Genomic DNA, 23415 nt, shown 5'->3' with positions numbered 1-23415 from the left:
TTTGCTGAAAATTTTTTAAAGGGAATGTCGAAAAAAAAAATGAATTTCCTATATAACAATACGCATTTACTACTGAAGTTTGCAAGAAAGTGAGTCTCCGCAGTTCTCTGATGTTTTTAAAGAAAAAACAGATCGCTGTGCACTTGGGAGAAGAATAGAGCAAAAAAATTACAGAAAGGTTTGACGTAGAATGCGTTTAATTTTAACATAAAAGTAATCCTGATTTTATAATTAAAATCTGCATTTTAAACTCTTTTCGTATGTTAATAACGTCTACGACACGATTTCTCGTAATTTATTTTGATTGCTTTTGCAAACGATGGATGGGAAAGCCTCGTTTTATTGTCAGTAGATTGCAGCACCTGTCAAAGCGTCAGAGTTGTTCGGCAAAGCTTCCAATATGGAAGAGCGAAGTGTTTCTGTTAAAGCTGTAATACTTTTTCCTTGTTTTGGTATCTATTTCTTTCTCTCTGTTAATACTAATTAAGGTTGCATTAGTTGTGGTCTAAAAAGCCATTAAACATTTTAATAAGAATTTCAAGAAGTATATATATATATATTTAATTCTCTAATTAACATCCTCTGAAAAATGTTTTATGTATGAATTTAATTCTAGAGGAGTCCGAAACTGAACTGAGCATTGATAAAAGAGAAGTAGTATGAGCTTAACCTTTTTATTGTGCATGAATGCAACAACTGTGTACACATTTTAAGCATGATCTTTTCACCTTAAACTGTCCTGGAGATGTATATCGGAGCATATTTCTTGCTGCACTTCTTCATCTAAGGATATAGAAGTATTGCTAGGTTTGCTATCTATTTGTAAGGTTTTAAACTGGTGTTTCTTTCTTTGTTGAGGTTTTTGGATATTGGAGAGAAAGATTTTAAGCATAGGCTTGAAATAGAAGTTTATTACTAAAGAAGACAATTCAAGATACTAAAGATGTTTCATTATTGTTGGCTCATTGATGCTAGTTCCCTGGATTTCTTAGACTTGAGTGCTCGTGAGTTTCACGAAAAGTCAAATACAAATCTACTTTCTGCTTTAGATTTATGTATACCTCCTCGAAGATATTCATATTTACCAACAAATGCTGATCTGTCGAATTATGCGATTCTGGGCCCAAGACATGTTACAGTTGAATTCATTAGGCGTACAGTATTTAGAGGACATATGCATGTCGATATTAATACTGATGTTGCAGTTTCTCCTAACATGAAACTAATTAAAATTTTTACTTATACAAAGCAAGAGGATTCAATCTTAAATGCTGTGACATCCTGTTTCTTCAGCAGTTTTACTAGAAATACTTTGGAAAGACTTGAAACAAATTTTGAACCAGAAACAGTTAGACTCTATTTAAAACAGGTTAAGACATTTTTTCATTGCATGGAAAAGTCGTTATTTCCAGCTTCTTTTGATTATGATCCCAACATCATAACATTTGAGAAACCTCGTTTAAATTATAACAGCAGATTAAGGTCACTATTCGTGGAGATGATAATGAGGAAAATAGCACTGAAGTTAATAAAGTTGCTGTTGGACAAAGTTTGTACAGATTCTGCCCTTGTTGTGTCAGTTCTTGATGCAGTTTGCTTCCCATGTATGAACAAAGCAAATCTTTTCTTTGGATATGGAGCTGAGCAAATGAAATACATTTTTTACCATCTGAGGAAAGCAAATTATTGTCATTTTGTTCAGATTTTGGAAGATCTTCGAAAAGATTCAGAATATGACTTATTGCTTCGAAGCAAACCAGAACACTTATTGGTTCTTCTCAACTGTGGAGTTAAGATTGCATATAACCCAATTGTAGAACCTTATGATTTCTTTCTGCTTGTTCCCCCAGAGCAGAGAGAACCAAATTCGTAAGTCTTTATTTTTATATAATACCTTATTTTGTATCCCAACTTTTAGTTATTCAGTAATAGGCAAACTGAATGTGTATTACTTAGCATAGTTTAATTTAGCAGTTATAGAAGAAAAGTAACTGAGCATAAACTGTATACAATAAAATTTGTTTTACTGTTTTAGTAAGATGGACAGTAAAATAAAACATGGGTAAAGTGCAGAATCGCCCACTTATTTGGCGCTTTTTCCAAGAGTAAGAAATTGGATTTTTGTAAATTTTCGTTGACTTTTTAAGGGAAAATAGGTCGATGTGTACACGGATAAAGTTAAGGGAGTGGGCAATACCATTTTTGTGCAATTCTGGGATTTTTTTTAAGTGAAAATAGGTCGATGTGTACATGGATACCGAGTATGTGCAATTCTTAAAAATGCGCCAAGCAATGGGCAATTCTGCACTTTCCCCCAAAACACTATTATATTTTAGCTTTTTTGACATTCTTGGTTATATGCACTTCCAAATAAAATTGTGGAACTGCAAAAAGGGATTTTTTAAAAATCATTTGATTATTTAATTTTGGAAACCACAGTGGAGTTACCTGCCTAAGAAGCAAAAACGTTTTTGTGGAGGATTTCCAAATGGAAACTTAGTCATTTTCAAACTGCAAGAGAGGGAAAATAACTATATAGATATTTTGTTTGCTGGGAGTTGAGCAGGCTGTAACTAACAGTTTTCAGCTGTCTTTTCTATTTAGGCATTTGTGAATTCATTAAATCAACATTGTTAAAGAGAAACGTAATTTAATGCATCCAAAATTTTTAAAGAAAAACCTGAATTGACAAACTTAATTAAATTAGTTTTAGCTTCTTTCCTTGGACCCACTGTTAAAAGTACATTTAATTACATGGGTGATTTGTAACAGAATGTGAAATATCTTTGAATATTGATAACCAAGATGCGGTGAAGACTAAAATAATTTTTTTCTTGTTAAACAAAAAATATGTATGAAATTTTTGCATAAATAAATTGCATTCAGGACTGTATTGGTAAAACTTTTAGGGCTGATTTATTAAAATAGGTGGAAAACTTGCCAACCCTCCCATGAACCAAAATAGCTTGCTGATCATACTGAATTTTCACTTATTTGGAAAGAAAAATATTAATGCAGCATTTCTCTAAACCGAACACCTTCCCTTTTCCTAAAAGCAAGCTAAGCTAAACAGTTATTTTCGGAAATCAGAAAGGTGAGAATTTAGTGAATGGATGTAGTAAAACATAAACTAACATTTAATAAATTAAAAAGCATTATACTTTTTGCTTTGCTGATGAAACTGAAAATTTAAGTTATTGTATGGATGTGCATCACAATAGTATTTTGAATTATTTGAAATTATAACTGGATTTTTACTCTAAGGTGTTTTTCAGGATTTTTGAAATGGGGTCATAATCACCCTTGCTCTATTTAAATGTACAAAATTCGAACCGTTGTCTGAATATGTGACTTCAACTCAGCCTCTTTGTGAAATAATATGTCTAAATACATCTATAAAGATGTTGATGCTCTAGGAAGTGTGTAGTTCAAAGTGAACAGCCCTAAAACCCACACACATGAAAATTACTATTAAAAGCTTTAAATTCTCTTTGAGAAAAACTGAATCGATGATGTCAACTTCTGTCACTTGGAGTGTTTTCACCATTTTTGTAATGCCCTTGGGCAAAGGAGGCCTTAACTTGCATGTCATACACCCCTTTCGTACTTTTTAAAGTCCCAAACTCTTTCTCTCAGAATCATTAAAAGTGTTTCTGTTCTAGCATGTTTATACTATGTAATTACTCATTTTTTCACAATTACAATTTTCAGAAGTATAGCTAATGTGTATTACTGTAAATCTGCAAAATCCAAAACTCAAGATTTCATATTGAAAATTCCATTTTCATCAACAAAAACCTGAAGATTTTTCAGATGAGGCTTTTTTTGTTTTTCATCAAAAGCATCTCCCTGTATAAGGGAAAATGAAGTTTTTTATGTCTTCTTGAATTCTTCAATGGATGTATGATCCTGACAGTTTTTATTTTTCTGCTTAGTGTGTCCAAATTTGGTTGATCTTTACATTATGGTTAACTTGGCGATTTTTTGGCGAAAATTTGGCGACCAACTCTCCTACAGCAACCTTCTATTTTTTTTTCCCCGCCGCCATTTTGTCTTCACGAAGTAAAGACATGTTTCTTTTCTTTTTATCTACTGAACACTTCTTCCAACAATCTACTAGCCGAATTACACTTATGCTAGAAATTTTATCAAACAAAACTGCTTAATCATGACAAATATTCACTGCAAAATTGGGAAAAAGTGCACAATACCATACTCCTTACGCGTTTTTCAAAATAACACATACACATAAACCATGTACACGCCGACTTATTTTTACTTAAAAAAACATCCCAGAATTGCACAAAAATGGCATTGCGCACACTCTTCACTATATCCATGTACACTGCTTTTTCTCATAAATTAGAAAAATTTCACGAAAATACATGACAATTTTCTCAATCTTTAAACCCGGTAAAAAGAACTTATATGAAATTACCTGATCGCGAAAAAGTAATGAACATTTCCACATATAAAATAAATAAAATATCCAAAAACTTTTACCTCCAAATCATCTATTACATTATACACGTCACCAACGAATTCATACCGCAAGCATTACAAATACTTAGTATCAAATATTTAAATTATTTCCATGCACATTTACTTCAACTTAAACATATACCAAATTCCTACAAACATAAAATTCACAAAATAACTATCGTTTAATTAAAATATCACTAGTACACGTCGACTTATTTTTACTTAAAAAAACATCCCAGAATTGCACAAAAATGGCATTGCGCACACTCTTCACTATATCCATGTACACTGCTTTTTTCTCATAAATTAGAAAAATTTCACGAAAATACATGACAATTTTCTCAATATTTAAACCCGGTAAAAAGAACATATATGAAATTACCTGATCGCGAAAAAGTATTTACCCTTTCCAAATATGAACATTTCCACATATAAAATAAATAAAATATCCAAAAACTTTTACTCTAAATCATCTATTATATTATAAACGTCACCAACGAATTCATACCGCAACCATTACAAATGCTTAGTGTCAGATATTTAAATTATTTCCATGCACGTTTACTTCAACTAAAACGTATACCAAATTCCTACAAACATAAAATTCACAAAATAACTATCATTTAATTAAAATATAATTAAATTCAAAAGCACTACTTAAAATATAATACATTAAATTAATAAAAATTACCTTCCAATCCTAATTACTTTAAACTAAATCATTGCTAATAGCAATTTTCCCAATAATACCAAATTCCTTTACTTCCACCTTACATTTAGAACAATGCATAAAAATAATATCCTCAAATAATTAAAAATACTAACTTACCTAATCTTCTTCAGAATCTTGATTACGTGTCCGATAAACTTTTCTTCTTTCTCTTTCAGAATCTTTAAAATCATACTTCTATTTCATAGCAAGGTACCAGGTAAAATAAATAACATAATAAAACTTCTTGATTTCCCTCTCGCACAACCTTAAAGAAACATTTATTACTACCCTTTTCAGTACCACTAAATACCCATTTCGAATTTACTTTGGTTACGGCCACGGGATCCAAAAATTAAGAAACACCGTTTCACACAACACAGAATAAAGCCAAATACAAAATTTCCAGATTTTTTCCCGATTAAAGAACAGTAATTCGTCCATTAATATCACATGACGTATCCCATGATCTCTCATTTCCCTCACACAAAATAATGCGTAATCGGAACTGAGTACTGCTCACATTATTACCAAAGTCCCAAGTAGTAACCTTTATCGCCTCCAAAATGTCGCCAAACTACCAGTTACCATATTGTAAAGATCAACCCAAAATTTTAACATCCGAGCAATAGTCTGTACAGTTTGTAGAATATTTCAAAAATCGGTGCAAGATTAGCTGGAATGGTTTCAACCACTGATTGCTTCACTGAAATGACAGTTTGATATCATTCTCTGTTGATTTCTTGATCTCTGTCTGTCAGAGGTTTCTTCAAAAATCCAGATCTTGTCCACCTGTGAGATTTTATGATAGCATCCTTTCAACCATAAATCAGGAAGGTTTAAGATGACTGGTATATATTTCAAACTTCCTGCTTTGTTGTAATCTTCAGTCTCTTTGAATCTTTTTCTACACAGGCAGGCTAATTATTTCATTTTTTAATCATGTTAAAACAACTGAAGTATCTGACAAGAAATAATTTTTCTCAGTTGTATTTTTTAAGCTTCTAATAGCCAGTTTGATATAACCTTGCATCCAGAAATGCGGTAATCAATTCCAGCTGTGATCCCTTCGAGGATGCCAGTTGGGATTTTGCTAAGACTCAAGGAAACTTCATTTTCTTCTGTTTTAAAAAATATATGGGCACCATATGTTAATTTTTTTGCATCACAGAATATGTTTAAGGCTTTTGGCAATCATTTAAATAATGTATTTCTGTAGACTATTTATTGAATACTTTCTGAATATCTTCAAGTAGATCCTTAGTCCAGTACGATTTTAATTTCCAAGTCTTCTGAAAAATAATATTTGGCATAAGAAGGGCTAGTGAGGATAAAACCTTAGGATCAAAAACATTCTGATTGAATGAAAGTAAAATTCTTCATCTGGGACTTCAAGATATTACTCATCCCAACTCATCTGATGGACTATACCCGTGAAGACTTAACTCATTTCCGAGACCTTCATCTAAATCTAAACTGTTTTTCCAACTGCAGGTTGAACTCAACTCAAGACATCAGCTCTGTAGTTTCATTAATGTGTGGTTCAATTTCTTCATTTTCAGAGACACCAGTAAGACAGTTATCAGTGTAGAATGTACATCTTAACTTCACTGTGTTATTGCTTAAATTGTTCTGGTGGATTTTCTACCAAATTATTTAGGCATGTTAAAAGAAGAAATGGGGAGTAACCAATACTCAAAAACTACTACCCGTGTCTAAATTCAACAGTATTTTGTTTTTCCCACCATGGGAAATGCAGAAAAATTATATCTTCTGGGTCAGTTTCAATTTGTACAAGGCCTTTTCTGTATCAGAAGATAAAATGTACGAATTCTAAAATTAGTTAAAACTATCAGAATTAAATTTATAAAAGTTGGCCAACCCAACTTCTAGACAGTCATTCACAGAAGACCCATTTTCATCTTTGTTTGATGGCTCAGCCCAATTTTCATAGTGCTACATTCTTTAAAAACAGCTTATCGTGGCAAGTAATTTATTAATATTAGTTTGGGGGACTTTTTCCCACCAGTCTTTAATTACATCATTGTATTCTTGAAATTTGATTAGTTTCCTCAGTTTCTTCAATACATTCCGATGTCTTTTTTTTAATAGCATTACTATGAGATTGTAAGGAAGGGAAACCATAAGTTTATGGAAGACATTACATTGTGAACAGTATCTTCATTTTATTTCGTAGTATTCTAAAAAAAAAAAAAAATTGTTTCCAACTTCCAAAATTTCGATGTTTTTGTAGAGCATGCCATTGAAAAAAGCAAATTGGAAAATACAGAAATTGTGTGCTACCTAAAAGAATCCATTCTGAAGTTATCGTGACTATGTTCCTTTTAATAGAAACCACATGAAGTGTTATAATTTTCATCCAAGCATTGGCACCTAATAATATGTGGATGTCTTTCAAATATTGACTATCTTTTGAATAATTACTTACTGCAATACATTTGCTTTTAACAATTTGATAAACCATTTACATTTCAAAAATTTGGTTTGTTAATGCAAATTTCATTAAATCCACTAACATCAAATTTAACTGCAAGTCTAGAATCAATACTTAGTTCCAACTGTGTGTGTTCCACATAGCATGTGTACGTATCATGTATTGAAAACAGAATTTTTTTAGCACCGAAAAATATTTGCTGCAAAGTTACCTTGCCTTATATTCTTTTGTACGTGATTTCTTAATATGACTTCTCGGAGAGCTTGTATCACTCTCGCGGGATTATGTTTTATTATCAACAGCAACATGTGCAGTCAAATTTTGTAAATATGAAACCAAATACTTTAATGAAATAGATAAAGTATTAAGTACTTCTGATTCATTTTCATTCTGTGATGTTTTGTCATTTTCACAGTTTTTAATTTTGGGATAATGGGATAATGTGTACATTAATATTCATCTTACAAAAGACTGACATTTTGAACTCAGATGACCTATTCATATTCACCTCCTGGTTTTTAAATATTATGGTGTTTAGCTATAAAATAATGAAACATAGCTTAGAACAGATTCACATATTTATTTAATTCAACATTTAAAACTCAACTGAAATAAAAAATGATATCTCAATTAAACAATATTTTTGTTGAAAGTCTGCAAAAATAAATTAAAATGATATTGTTGCATTTTTTTTCTGACACCAGTTGTTATGTTATTTTCTTCCTTCATGTTCGTACGGGGTTCATGTGGATTTGGAGTGAATAACAGTGACACTTGACGAAGTATCGAAACACACTTTATTTAGCCAATATTAACCCCTTAACTACCGCAGAAAATGTCCAAGATTCATTTGCCAGAGCCACAGTTTTTCACACAGGCGCGCGTAGTTATGTGATGCATTAGGGGGAAAATAAGTGCAAATTTTACTTTCTAAAAACTGTTTACTTTTACAAAATAAAGAATAAAAGAAAAAAAAATGAATGCACAAAATTTAATGTTTTGAGTAACAGTATAATAAAAAGATGTAAGTATAATAAAAATGATGTTTTTATAATAAAGAAGAGTCTTAAAATGGAGTTTCGATCAATTCATTTTTAGACCAGTAAAGTGTAATATTAGGTTTCAGTGTTATACCTTGTGAAATCAGTATTCCTTAAATAACATATATTTCTTCTGAACTGATTGAATGCCATGATTTTGTTCTTGATTTTTCGTTTGCAAGGTGTTGCTTCATATACTCGTCTAAAAAACGGTTAGTTTCAGTAACAATATGAAGCATGAGCAGTTCATCAAAAAATAATTCAAAAAAGATAAATGGGTTAGAAACATCCATTATATCTTTCTTTATTCCTGGAACCTACTACAAAAAGTAAACGAAAACAGAGGACACAGAATTAAAAAAAAAAACTTTTTACTCAAACAACACCAGCCAATACCGCGCAGTCATTACTTTCATCGCTTTAGACATACACCTCTCTCCAATTTCTCCCCACTCTTCTCTGAAATAGTATCCTCCTTTGCATACTTTGTCAAGATCATTGTGGTGTTGCATTCTAAAGCTTTGCGAATAATTTTACGGGTAACAGCGCAAAGCAAATGATAGTAGTTTGGAAGGGCATATATATACACCCGTGGCAGTTAACGCACCGGCTGAGCAAGGCGTATATATACACCCACGGCAGTTAAGGGGTTAACCAGGACAGCTCCAAAATCTCGTTTTCAGTCGTCGAACTGTTATAAACACGCTGACACATTCAGCGACACAGCTTTCAGGTTACCATGCTATCACAGTGGAGACAGCTTCACCACAAAGCACCAGAGTACAGCTCCCAAACTCTGCTTGGTTGTTCTCGGAACTCCACGTACTCTCGAGACTCTCCACGTTACAACTCGCGATGCACTCAATGACACACAGAGCACAGCTCATGACTCTTTGGTTCAGTCGTTCCCGGAGCTTAACACGCTCTCTCGACAATGCACTAACCGCGATATATGAAGAAACTCTTTCGATGTACTCGACGACCCACTGGGCACTCACTGCCCGGCTGTCAACTTGATCGACTCCGCACAGACTGACTCGCTAGACGGGACACTCTCGCACTTTCGAGGCACACTAACTGACTGCGGGCCAGCAGGGTTTATATAGCTTTCGGGTTGTGTTCGAGAACATTCTGTGATAAACGGTAAGAATTCGTTCCAGAAGGTTCTCCAACCGTCCGTGGTATATCGCCAATTTTGTCACCAAATGTCGCCAAATGGGTGATTTCTCGCCAAATGTGCCAACCTTGCCTTCCCTTTCTATTTTATGGTAACCCTAAACCTGCTGTGTGGGAAAGCTATCTCACTGCGTCTGTACATTTTGTAACAATATTTAAACAAGAGAGTATTAATTTTTGACAGTAGCATTACCAAATATAGTTAGATTTTTGCATTTTCAATTTCCCTTTCATACTGATTTAGCAGTCAAACTTTTAAAAAAATTATTTACTTTTAAATGTGAAAAAACACTTGTATTAAATATTGTTTTATTTCCAAGAATTTCAGTTCTTTTTATTAAAAACTGTTCCTTAGTTTTTTAGGAAAATTGTAATCTGCACTTACATGAACTTTAAGCCGATTTGGAAAAAAGAATACAGTAGAAGAGGTGTGGCCACAGAAAGAAAACTATTGAGTTAATTGTTAACAACTAGATTTCTGTAGATAAAATAAACAAAGTGTTTTTAGTTCTAAAGGCAAACTTTCTACAGAGGTTTTCCCAGATTTAAGAATTCTGTTTGTCTCATCCGGATTATCGATCTTTCCGGATTATAGATCATCAGTTTAAATCTGGTAAGATGACATGCAGAAATTACAAAATTAAAAATATGAAACCGTAATTTATGAAATAAAGAACAATTATGATCTAAAGGGTATCAAAATTTACAAAAAGAAAAAGCTTAATATTTATTTGTTTACTTTATTAAACATTTCCTTCAATGTAAGTTGCTTCGTTTCATATGATAATACTTTCTCTTTAATTCTATTAAACAGACATAATTTCTTGTTTAGTTACAAAGTTCCGCTGTTCAAGTCCTATAATTGCTGTGTTGAGAATACCGACTAATTTGTCAATCGAAATGTTTTCGTTTTCAATAACCTCTGGGTCACTTTCTTCACTATCGGAAGCGAATTATAATGACGAGGAACTTGATTTAAATCATATCAAAGACGGAGTACATCGAGATAAAATACTACACTTAGTACGGAATTATAAACCAAATAAAATAAAAACATCTGCCCTGAAGATAAGGATAGTGCTGACAGATTAACTTCCAATCCGCCGTGTGAAATTGATAAACAGATTTCAGATTTCAAAACATACTTTCGCTTTGTAGATACAAATTAGTAAATATATATCGGAAATTTTATTTGACATAATCTAATAATGACGTTTCTGCCCCCCCCCCCTCTGCCGCAGAGCAGCGTGAAATTGATAAACAGATTTCGGATTTCAAAACATACTTTCGCTTTGTAGTAAACATATATCGGAAATTCTATTTGACATAATCGAAAGTTCAAGCTTACTTTATAAAATTGCTCTAACAGTTTGCAAAAAATAATAAGCCGGATCCAATTCGAAGATTAAGGAAAAACGCAATCTGCAACATTAACTGAATTAGATAACTTTAGCTTAGCGTATAACTCCGTTACACATTAAACGCGCATGCGCACAAACATATTCGCAGCCGTAAGGGTCTTACGCGCTCTCGTAAACGCCTGTGCGCATGGGTCGCGCAGAAAGTTTGTAGCTTTGAGGTCCGGATTATAGATCATTCCGGATTATGGGTGTCCGAATTAACGACTTTTGACTGTATTTCATAAAGACTACAATTTAAATTTTCTCTAAAGACATGTGTAAATGTAATGTAAAGTGCTGTCTTTAGAAAGGGAACTGGCAAAAAGAATTTAAATTGTAGTCTTTATGAAATATCATGCCACACATTTTTATTTACATATATATGTATATGCATGCGTATATATATATGACAATATATTCGATTTCTTTGCAAAAAAATTGCTTCAACATACTGCTATACAAAATATAAAATTGGAAATAATATATTTGGGGTGAAGAAAAAAAATTTCAGGATTTTTAACACACATATATATATATATATGAATTAATTAAATTAAAAAATTAAAACATAATAAAAAATTCATGAGCTATATACATATACACATATAATAGTTGCATTGATATTGCACTATGCATGTAAATGAAAGGGGAATACATAATGAATACCTTTGATAAAAAAGAAATGAAATGCATACATTCTCTGAATCGGGTAAAAATTCAAATTTTTCATTGAACGGTTTGTATTTTGCACCTTTTAACTACAGGCTTAGGCACATTATTTCTTTTTTTGCAATAATTATTTAATAAAGAATTTGTTTCCGCCATTACTAAATATTTTACTATCATATCAGCCAAATGACCGACTTCACATGCATTTATAAATAGATCAAAGTCTTCCAAATTTTGTGAAGTTAATTTCACTGCTATTTGTCTCTGAATTTTGCTTTGTAAAAATTTTTGTTCATTGTCCATTGCCACAAGTTTTTGAACTGTTACGTAATTATACATAATTACAGTAACAAATTTGCTTTATGCGCATTATCGTTATCACATAAATGATATATTTATTATCGTCAAAACACTTGCATTCAAAGATTGTTATAATCAGATTTAATTATCTAAGCTAGAATTAAATACAACATTTTGTAAAATTTCATTTTTAATGCTTTACGTTGTATTAAGTGAATTTTAAGAATATCAGACATGAACTCATAAAAATTTAAATAGCATATTTTTTCACATTAATATTAGAAACAAAATTGTCATTAGGTACAGAGATATTATCAAAATTTTTCAAGGTCTTCAGATTTTAATAAATATGCTGTTGCTGCGACAAATGTATTGAGATATTTAAATGCAAGCACTTTGCAACATGCAAAATGTATATAAAATTTCAAATTTTTATTACTCCTACATTTAATCTAATCCTAATTTTAGGTCACACATTTGTTTAATTTACTTAACTTGGTAAATAATGTCATTTACTACAAATTAAGTGACTAGCATGATGATAAATATGCCATCTGCTATAGATTGAACGATTAGCATGATGATAAACAATACTATCTGCTATAAATTTAATTGATAGTATGATTAAGTCATCATATTCATATAATCACTACTTACGTTAAGATTAAATATATTTACTTTTTATAAATGTACGTACTCACTTTAGTTTATGATAATTATAATATATTTAACACAGAAGAACATTTTTAAGTGCAGATATGTATAAACTTATTCATGAAAAAAAAAAAAAAAAAAGAAAGAAAAGAAAGAAAGAAAACGCAACTTACCTTCAAAAATTTTGTTGGCTTGAAAATGTTTCTATGAATCGCGTTTATCTATTTATTTAACAATTCTTTCTCTTTCGGAAAAGAGAAAACCTATACTTTTGGATCATTTGGGTAGTTGTTGCCTTTGCAGTTCGGTACACAGCATGTGTAAACCATATAAAATATTTTAAAAACAAATAATATGAAAGTGGAATAGTCTTAAAATATCTAAAGAATGAAAGATAATGTCGACTGTTCATATGGACGCCTAACTGACCGAATGACCGTCAAAAGTCCGGAAATCCACCCACCACATTCCTGGATGGGGAGAGTTAAGTGAAATCCCTACTAACATTGACGTCACACCTCCTCCCGGGAAATGTGCCATGGCCTTGAATCCAGGGGGTGCTGGTCTGACCCATTCAATCATGATTGTCACTTTTAGCATAATGAACCCTTTTTCTGTTATTCATTGCAAGTGGAGTGTCGGAATCCACAAAAAGTTCCTTTTTCTTTTTGCTTATATCATATTCCTCACATAATTTTGAGACGAATATGCCTTTATCCGTTTTTTGTAGCAATTCCACTTTTTGTTTGATGGACATCGAAACATGCTTTCGCTTTGTAGATCCTTTGGCAGCTCCAGAATTGGAAACTCTTTTTGACATAATCGAAAGTTCAAGCTTAATTTTTATAAAATTGCTCTAACAAAAAATAATAAACCGTGTGCAAAAATTAATAAGCCGGATCCAATTAGAAGATTAAGGAACAGCGCAATCTGCAACATTAACTGAAATGCCTTAGAATCAGTAAAGATAATTTTAGCCTGGTTTATACTGTCCTTTATACATTGGACACACATAAACGCATTACGTGCATGCGTAAAAAAAAAGTTTGTGGCTTTGAGGTCCGGATTATAGATCATTCCGGATAATGGACGTCCAAATTACGGACTTGTACTGTATTTTATATTCCTGATGCCAACTTGAAGAATTATTATTTATTATATTTTGCTTTCATCACCTCATGTTTATTAACACATGATAACTTGAGTATCATGTGTATCGTGCAGCGATACCCAAACAATTTTTTATATTAGTAATTTAATAACAAAGATTCCAGAACTGGTGCCAGAGCTCGTATGATTGCACTGGCGGCAGAATTTAGGAAAAACAAAATTTTTGGAATTTTAGAGAAACACCGAGAAACAAAATGAAGGGATAAAAAATATCTTGAATTTAGGAAAAACACTGGGATCCAAAATTTATGGTTGGCAAAAATTTAGAACTTAGGAAATGTGCTTGGTAGCAGAATTTAGGACCCACAGATTCTGCCTCAGATGGTGAGATATCTAGTGGCAGCCTTCAATTTCATCTCCAATCTCATGATGCATGGCCAATAATGTATAGTGGACGTTGTTAATCTAGCCTAAAATTATACTTTACCCATTCCAAGGAATTTCAGTCAACATAGCAGGTTGTGCTATTCCTTATATTTCTGATTTGATCCAGCTTATTATTTCTTGCAGGCTGTTTTTATTAAAGGAATTTTAATGAAAATTAAAGTTTGTTGAAAAGAATTTAAATTATGTTAAATTATATTGTGCTATTATGTTAAATTATATTATGTTGTGTTATTATGCGTAAATTATGTTAAAAGAATTTTAAATTATGTCAAAAAGAATTTCTAATTCTGGAGCTGCAACAGGATCTGCAAAGTGAAAGCATATTTCGATGTCCATTAAACAAAAAGTGGAATTGCTGCAAAAAATGCATAATATTTCCACCTCAAACTTTTTAAAATCTTATAAATTTAAATGATAAATTTTTTGAGTAATGGCAAGACTATTCAATAATTTTTTATATATTTTACCATAAAGTCTGCTTTATGGAGCATCGCAAAATCATGGGAGGATGCGTCCTCTTATACTTAAAAAGTGCTTGGCATAATTTATGGCCAGCTGCCATACTTCATGGTGAGGATGATGAATATGATAGCTGCGAATGTGAAGGTTTTCGGATATCACGAGCTAAAGGTGAAATTTTCCAATTAATGAATTTTTTACAGAAATGTGGAGAAACGGTAATAAATGAAGATGATAAAACAGCAGTTTTTCAATGCGATGACAATGCTCCAATCATTAAGTAATTAACGGACAGTGAAATCTATAGTATGGTTCTAGATTCAGAAAATATCACTACCGATAGATAGTAAAGAAAATGGCAGAGAAGTTATTGAAAGCAAAAATTTTTCGATTGACAAGTTAGTTGGATTTCTCGACTCGGCAATTACAGGACTCAAGCAATGGAGCTTTGTAATTGAATAAGAAATTATGTGTGTCTACAGAATTGAAGAGAAAATATTAGTACAAAAAAAGCAACTTAAACAACTTCCATTGAAAGAAATGTTAAGTTAACAAATAAATATTAAGCTTTTCTTTTGTAAATTTTGTTACCCTTTAGATCATAAATACTTCATTATTTCATAAATCACAAGTTCATATTTTCAATTCTATAATTTCTACATTCCATCTTACTAGTTTTAAAATGATGATCTAATATCTGGAAAAATCCCAAATCCGGAATCGCCAAATTCCGACGAGTGCAGATCTTGGACTTTGTACTGTATTCACTTTTCATTAAATACACACTATTGTCAATATTTTGTAAATATTTCTTCTCCCATATTTTTGGAACTGTAAGTTGCTAGTAACATTTTTCTTTTCTTACTTCCACACATGTTTAATATTGCTAAAGTTTAATAAATAATAATAATAAAAAAACTGAAAGTCTTCATATTTTATATTATGCTCAATGGGGCTTTTTTTTAATGTTTTGTGTATTATCTTTATTTATTAAATATCATGTTCTTAGCACTTACACGATAAAATTCAATTCAACAGCAGTATCGCAAAATATTTAAAAGAGCATATCTTTAGAATTTCCGATACACAGTCTCGCACACTGGAGATAAAAATATTTTTTTCCGCCGTACAATGTTGCCATTGCTCACTTTGAAATCGTTGAGTTTCTTAATCAAAAACTTATAAATGCTTAAAAATATGAAACAGATAATAAAATAAATTCCAAACTTGGGCTTCCAGATGCCCATATTCGGGTGGAGACGTACATTAATCAAAATTTGATGGCTCTAGATACTGTTGTTTTATCAGGATGTGAGAAGCATACATACATATACTTCATTATTTAATTTCTTTAAATATAATACAGGGCTCTAATATTTGGTGGCAATAATTTAAAAAGTGATTCGCCGTTTATAGCAAATCAATGCAACATCCCAAAGCAAAATTAATAGCCCTCCTGGGAAAATTGCCCTCTTGGGCTAAAAATTAAGAAGAGACTGAATTAGAATTTTAATTTTAAACTATGGCTTTCTTAAACTAAGGTATAAGTGCTTGGATATTGTTTCAAATCATACAGCCAGGCTTTCAAAAATTAACAGACTTGATACACATGAAGGTATTTAACTGAAAAATATGATTTCTGAAATTTAAAAGGTGCATCGAACCAAAATTAGCTCTAAATTAGAACTCTAACATTTTACTAAATTTTATTATTATTTTTTCTTTTCACATTTTTGTTTTTGCAGAGCCGTAGCTAGGGTTTTGAGCACCTTGGGGCAGCTGAAGATTTTGCTCCCCCTTCTATGTGTTAAGAATGGGAAAGATTTCATTCTAAAATTTCATAATATCAAATTAGCACTCCCTCGATATTGCCACTGGGTACAGATGTCCCCCCTTGCCCCATCCTAATTATGCCACTGTTTTTGCAATCATAAATTTTACTTTTTGATAATCTTTCACTGTGCAGTTACTACTAACAAGCACTGGACACTAAAGCATAAACATCCAAGAACTTGCAAATTCGAGTATTGAATAAACATTATAACTTATAGAAGAATAAGAAGATTTTTAAATAATAAGTACCATGTGGCATTTTTCTGTAAACTAATGAAATGCTTTTGAATTATAAATGCTGATGTTTCTGTTAATGTTTTCAGAATTCACCACTTGAATCTTTTTCTAGTTAAAATAATTTCAATAGTTTACTTGTAATTTTTTCTCATTTAAACAAAATTTATTTTCAGGAGAAGAATTTCCATGTTTTTTCGAAGAGAAGCATTGGATTTAACATCAAGAGAGTCTTTTATTATTGAAATTATTGGTTTTGTCTTAACCTGGAGTGTTCCTTTCTTTACATTTTATTTGGAGAGTCTACGGCTCATCTGGAGATCTATTCCTGATGCCTTCCTTTCATACAAAGAGATACAATATTTACTACTGAGATACACTGACATCAAGTCTGTGAATGATATCTGCGACCAGCTCAAAAAACATGAATTCGACAGTTTTGACAGCATTGTTCGACCAAGAACCCTGTTGCATTATTCTCGGTGTGTGTTAAGAAAAACACTGATGCGCAATTCACAGCTGCCAGACGGCATTGAACTTCTTCGTTTGCCGGAGCAATTAAAATCATACTTGAGATTAGAATTTTAGTTTCTAAATAAATTAAATGTTTTAGTGTTCCAGTAAAAAAATCAAAATGAAGCAATCTGATTTTATGCTTTAAAAATTCTGCATGACATAAAAAGTGGTTTTATTGCAATGAAGAAACCTTCCTGAAGAATGTATCCAGAAAAATTCCTAACACTACCTTTATTTTTGCAACCTTAGGTCATAGTCCTATCATATTCTTCCAGTTACAAAAATGCTATAAATATGGAAAATAGAGCATTTTAAAATTAAGATAATCAACTTAAGAAAAATGACAAAATCTGCTTTTTTACTCTTCTTTCTTGTCACTATTGCTATATATAGTTATGTTATTGTGGACTTTCACAAAGGTACTGAAGTTTTTGTATTGATTGTATTGAACTTGAATATTGTTACGAAATATGTTCCTCAGAATGGGGATTCCGTATCTTTACTCGTGCGTTTTAAATTGCCAAAACTGAGAATAGCTGAGGCAGAATACTGTATAAAGATGCTGTATTGATTTTGTTCTTTAATAATATTGATAGGTGTCTCTATGTATTTCGAATTGTTTTAAGATGCAACTTTCTATATTTCATTTTTAAATATTTAAAAGCAATTAAAATTTGCACGTAAATGGTCTCTAAATAAAGTCAAAACTTAGAGTACAGGAAAACATTTGTAAAAATATCATGAAATTAATAAAGAAGCATAGATATTTTCATAACATAACTGATTAAATTCTCAGGTTTTAAATGTGATATATGAATGAAAAAAAAAGTTTATTTTAAAGAAACATATCATTTACCTTAAACATTTAAAATCTATTAATTTAAATTATTTTAAAGTGAATTTGTAATCATTCATACACCTTACATAAAATTTTTAAACCAATTTATATTAATTAAGTATAATACACCATATATTCTGGAAAGTCCATTAATCACCAGACTTTTACCTAGTTGCAACATATCTATAAAGAAATAAAAAGAAAACTCCAAAATTGCCCAGTATCAAACAGAAATGACCTTACCTATCACTTACTTCAAACATCTAAAATATACAAATTTAAATTGTTTTAAAATGAACTTGTAAGCATTGATATTAAGATTAATGCAGTTAAACTTTTGTACTACTTGATCTTCTATAAAAAAAAAAAAAAAAAAAAAAAAAAAAAAAAAAAAAAGTCGACTTTAAAGACTGATGTTTAATCACTAATGAACTGAATTTCTCAGAACTTAAATTCTGAGAAATGATGGTCACTTTTAAAGGTAGTTTATGGGAGGTTGTTACCAAGAGTGACTTGTATATATCTTGAATTATATTCAGGATAGATCTTAATGTTTAATAACATGATAGCTTTCATTATAAAAATAAAACTTAATTTGTTTGCACTAATAATCAAAGCATTTTATATAAACCTCAAAAACTGCATTCCGTATTTGCAAAAAAAGTTGAGAGTTTTTACAGTAATTTCTTCAATCCTGAGCTCAGGCGAATTCAGGTATATTTGTTTAGACATCATTATTTTTTGTTTAGCACATTTATATTAAAAAAATCAGATTGGACATTTAGACCATTAAATAGAACATTTAAATTATCTGAATATTACATATAGTATTTAAAGATTTGGTATGAAAGCTTGTAGTAAATTTGTAATCTCTTTGAATTCTAGTACCCCTGAAGAAAGATTAATAAATAAATTTAAAAAAAGTGTACAGAAAGTCTTTCCAGTTCTCATGTGTTTTGTCATAGTTATGAAAATAGGGTTATTACGACATGAAATGGTTTATGATTTATTAAGATTCGTGAATTTATTTTGAAGAAGGTCAACTTGGAACATTAGTCTGATTTACAAGGAATAAAAATAACATCATTTTTGTACCAATCGAGCATTTCTAATATATAAGTGGACACCTTTAAGATATTCCAGTGTTTTTCATGTAGATGTGGACAGTCTTTTTTGTTAATAGTTTAATAAAAGTAGGGGCTCCATCATGCAAATTCTGTTTTTTATCAATGTGCTAAGGTCTTCATACAAGTGAAAGTTGCTATGGTTTTATTTTATCCGCTGCTTATTAATAAATCAGTAAGAAAATTATTAACAAATATTTGATTTACAGAAAGGATTTTGAACTGTTATGATGATTGCTATTTTCAAATTAGATATTTTTCTTAAGGGTTCCAGCACCTTTAAAGAGGTTTGTTTTTTTGAGCTGAAACCAACTTGTATAACAGCATGGGCTCTTAAAAAGGCCTATCCAGTTGACACCTTCCAGGTGTTAGACTGGAACCTAAAAAATCAGACTTTCATTAAGTAATACCAGAAAACTAACAAAAATATCAGTTTAAATACTACTAATAATAATTCAATAATTTGTTGTAACCCTGTCTTTGAACTCAGAGGAAAAGTGTTTCCTAGTTTTTTTTTTGGGGGGGGGGACATAAAATATTGTATTAATAAATTATGATAAGGAAACATACTTCCAAACTGAATATGCCACACATATAAATGTTATAATTTATATGAATTATAAGTAAAGTGAGCATCACTAATGGGTTGTTATGTAAATTTTGCATGAAAATCTGAATATGTTGCATATATGTGGCAGATAGGTATTTTGTGATTAAAAACTGGTCTTTATGATAAATGCTAATAAAAATAACTTTTATTCATACCCAATGGCAGCAGATGAGATATCCTAATGATGCAATGGATGTCTGGTAAACATCTATTATTCAGCACACTGGCCTGAATACCAAATTTTCGATAACAGCAGGATATTATAATTTTCCCATTTTTTTTATTTCAAAGATTTTACTGAATTTCTATTACTTTAAAATATAGGGTTGCAAAAAAAAAAAAAAAAAAAAAAAAAAAAATATATATATATATATATAGTTTCAATAATTTATGAAAACTCACTGTGACTTAAAGACATCGCAGTGATACTTGAAGAGGTATGTGCATGCAATATGTAGTGATGGAAAAGGTATTTCTAGACATGTATGATTTGAAAATAACTAAAATTTCATCTAGAATTTTTAATTTAAATATACTGGTTCATATTTAGATGAATGGAATCTCCACTGAAAAATATTACAGTATGTGTTTAACACAACAAACATAGACATGTAATAAAACAAAAAGCTAACTCTGCAATATATAATCAGATTCTTCTAACAAACTTGCCTTTGTAATGAACCTCTTGATATAACTTTTTTTTTTTTGTTCACATCCAATTTTCTATACATTTAATGCTATTTTATACTGTTATAGCAAACCTCCAAGAGTATGAAAATCAGATAAAACAAACTGTATCGATATCTTCTATAATCCTTTTTTTTGGGGGGAGGTGTGTGTGTGTATGAGGGTATTTTTCATATTTTGTCCAGAATTCCTGGATGTTTTATTGGAGTAATTACTAACTGTTAAAATCATCCACAAAAGAAAACACTTTTACATTATTTTTTTTATCTTCATTCCCACTTTTCTCTGTATTATAAACAAAAGGCTATGCAAGACACAAAACTCTCGGAGGAGGAGGATTACAATAAGCATATCTTAGGACATCATATGGTGTACATGACCATTGAACCAAAAAATGTGAATGGGTTTTATGATTCCATTCAAACTCTTTAACAGAGCTACCAGACAGAATTTTATTCAAGGCTAATGTTAGGGTGAAAAGTTTGGTAATTTTCGCTATTCAGGGGATTAATGAATCTTATGAACTTTAGTTTACAGTTCATTCTTTTAGGGAATGAAAAATTTTGATATTTATTGGTTGCTTTATTTGAGTAAAATTATTTTCCAAGTTTTATCCTCTGAATAGGAGTTTTGCTTTGTTAGGTCTTTTGTGACACATAACATCCTCTTTATAAATGTTGTTGAATCTTTGTATTGCAACCAAATACATCGTGGGAGAAATGATTGTACTCTGACCAGACATTAAATAAGACACATAGGTGACAAAGTTATCTTCTTTTCCAGAAGAGCAAAATTCTCGCATATTCTTTGACTAAACTGTGCATTCTGTTTCTGTGTCAAAAATTCATTTGCATGGTGAGTTGTAAAGCTTCTGCATTGATATTAAGGTGAATATTATTTGAAAAATATAAAATGGATGCTGCCAAATTGATGTCTGCCAGAAATGGTTTATTCAAGTCTACAGTTGGTACCATATAACCATATAAAATTCAATGTTCTATTATAATTTTTGCTCATCGAAAAAATTTAAATACAAGGAAAAATTTGAGAAAAGTGGAACATAGGGATGTTGAAGAAGCATTGTTGAAATGGTTCACCATTCAAGAAAGCTGTGATCTGCCAGTATTTTGGATAAATGCTTCAGAAAAAGGGCCAGTGAATTTGCCAGATACTCTGGAAAGACAGGCTGGAAAAGAACAAACAGCAAATTTAATAATTTTGCTTAGGAATTAATAATAATTGCTTGCAATTAAATCTTAATATGATTTTAAAAAATCAGATTTATTATTCGCTTTTTTTTTGACAGATGTGACTATGTTAATCAGTTTTTTCTTTATTTTTCATTCAGCTTTTATACTTTTTTTGTGAGATAATCCATTTTTCTTATTAGATCAAATATCATGAACCAAACTTACAGTCCTTTGCAATTCTTTAAAGCAAGGTTCAACTATAGTGAAAAAATAAAATAAAGTATTCGTTAAAACAAAAGAAAATGTTTAATAACTAGTTCAGTATTTCCTCTCATTAATAATGGCTTGAAGACATTAAAGCATTTAAATGTACCAAATTCAAGGATATGTCTTTTTTAATTTTACCCCCCCTCCCATTCGTATACTACATGTTGTTAAGACCATGTTTATTTGATATTGAGCAATTTTGAAATTCTTTTTTATTTCTTCCCGATATGTTCCAACTGGGTTAACATCTGATGACTGTGGTGGAGTCTCTGGAGTGTATCACATATTGTAAGCTGATAAGTATAAAGTAAATTGGCTTAAAAATTTTTATGCATGAGTTTATAGGTATTTTTTCCCTCAATGCAAAGTTATTCTCCATATGTTCCAGACAGTGATGTACATACTCGCCATGTCATCAGATTCAGTTGACATCATGACCACATCTACAGTGGAAAAAGTTTATTTCTGTCAAACTTGTTTGGGTGCTACAGTGACTAAAGTTTATATAGAATGAATTTTTCAGACTTTTTTAAAATGTAGGCTGTAGAATCTGAGGCTCCATTGTTGATTTCCTTGGAAGTCACCTTAAAAGTATTCATCTTGTTCTTCAGAGATTTAGGTCACCTGGGTTCCAGCTTAATTTAGATAACTCGTATTTTAAAAATAAAAAAGTACATAATAATCCAGATCTTCTTGCTTTGAAGAGATTTTCAGAAGTATGATTAAAATTTGCATTATACCATGGTATTAGGTCCTCACCTTTTTTTGTTTGAATTTTGTTACAAAACATTTTGGTTAATCTTTGGAGTATGTTAACAGGTAGTTTGGTAACATTTTGGTAAGGCGATAAAGGTTACTATCTAGGACTTTAGCAGTGTACATGGATAAAGCTAACAGTGTGCACAATGCCATTTTTGTGCAATTCTGGGATGTTTTTTTAAGTGAAAATAGGTCGACGTGTACATGGATGATACCATGTATGTGCAATTCTTAAAAATGCGGCAAGTAGTGGGCGATTTCGTCCCAATTTCACACCTAATCTTCGTCAAGATTAAGCACTTTTCTTCCAGAAAAGTTCTAGCATAAGTGTAATTCGGCTAGCAGACTGTTAGGAAAAAAATGTTGAGTAAAAAAAAATATGCCTTTACTTCGTGAAAACAAAATGGCATCCAAACAAAAACTAGCAGGTTGTTGTAGCAGGGTTGGTTGCGAAAA

General features: G+C 31.1%; 1 protein-coding gene across 1 annotated transcript; it reads left to right on the top strand.

The window, feature by feature from the left end:
* The first annotated feature begins 366 nt into the window (after positions 1-366).
* LOC118204736 (uncharacterized) lies at positions 367-19248 on the top strand. Its single transcript, XM_035377033.2, has 2 exons — positions 367-1869; positions 17145-19248. The coding sequence occupies exons 1-2, from the start codon at positions 944-946 to the stop codon at positions 17554-17556; spliced, it is 1338 nt and encodes a 445-aa protein (XP_035232924.1). The 5' UTR covers positions 367-943; the 3' UTR covers positions 17557-19248.
* Positions 19249-23415: the final 4167 nt, after the last annotated feature.

This window comes from Stegodyphus dumicola, chromosome 9 (genome assembly GCF_044657685.1).
Source record: "Stegodyphus dumicola isolate Sdum_Otavi_A_Nest chromosome 9, ASM4465768v1".
Lineage (NCBI taxonomy): Eukaryota > Metazoa > Arthropoda > Arachnida > Araneae > Eresidae > Stegodyphus > Stegodyphus dumicola.
Note: the sequence above shows the minus strand (reverse complement) of the source record. Positions and strands in the feature narration are given on the sequence as shown.

Excerpts from the sequence above, each read along its gene's own strand:
- LOC118204736 (XM_035377033.2), top strand. The coding sequence starts at position 944 with ATGTTTCATTATTGTTGGCTCATTGATGCTAGTTCCCTGGATTTCTTA. Across the intron at positions 1,870-17,144 it reads GAGCAGAGAGAACCAAATTC|GAGAAGAATTTCCATGTTTT; the intron begins GTAAGTCTTTAT and ends ATTTATTTTCAG.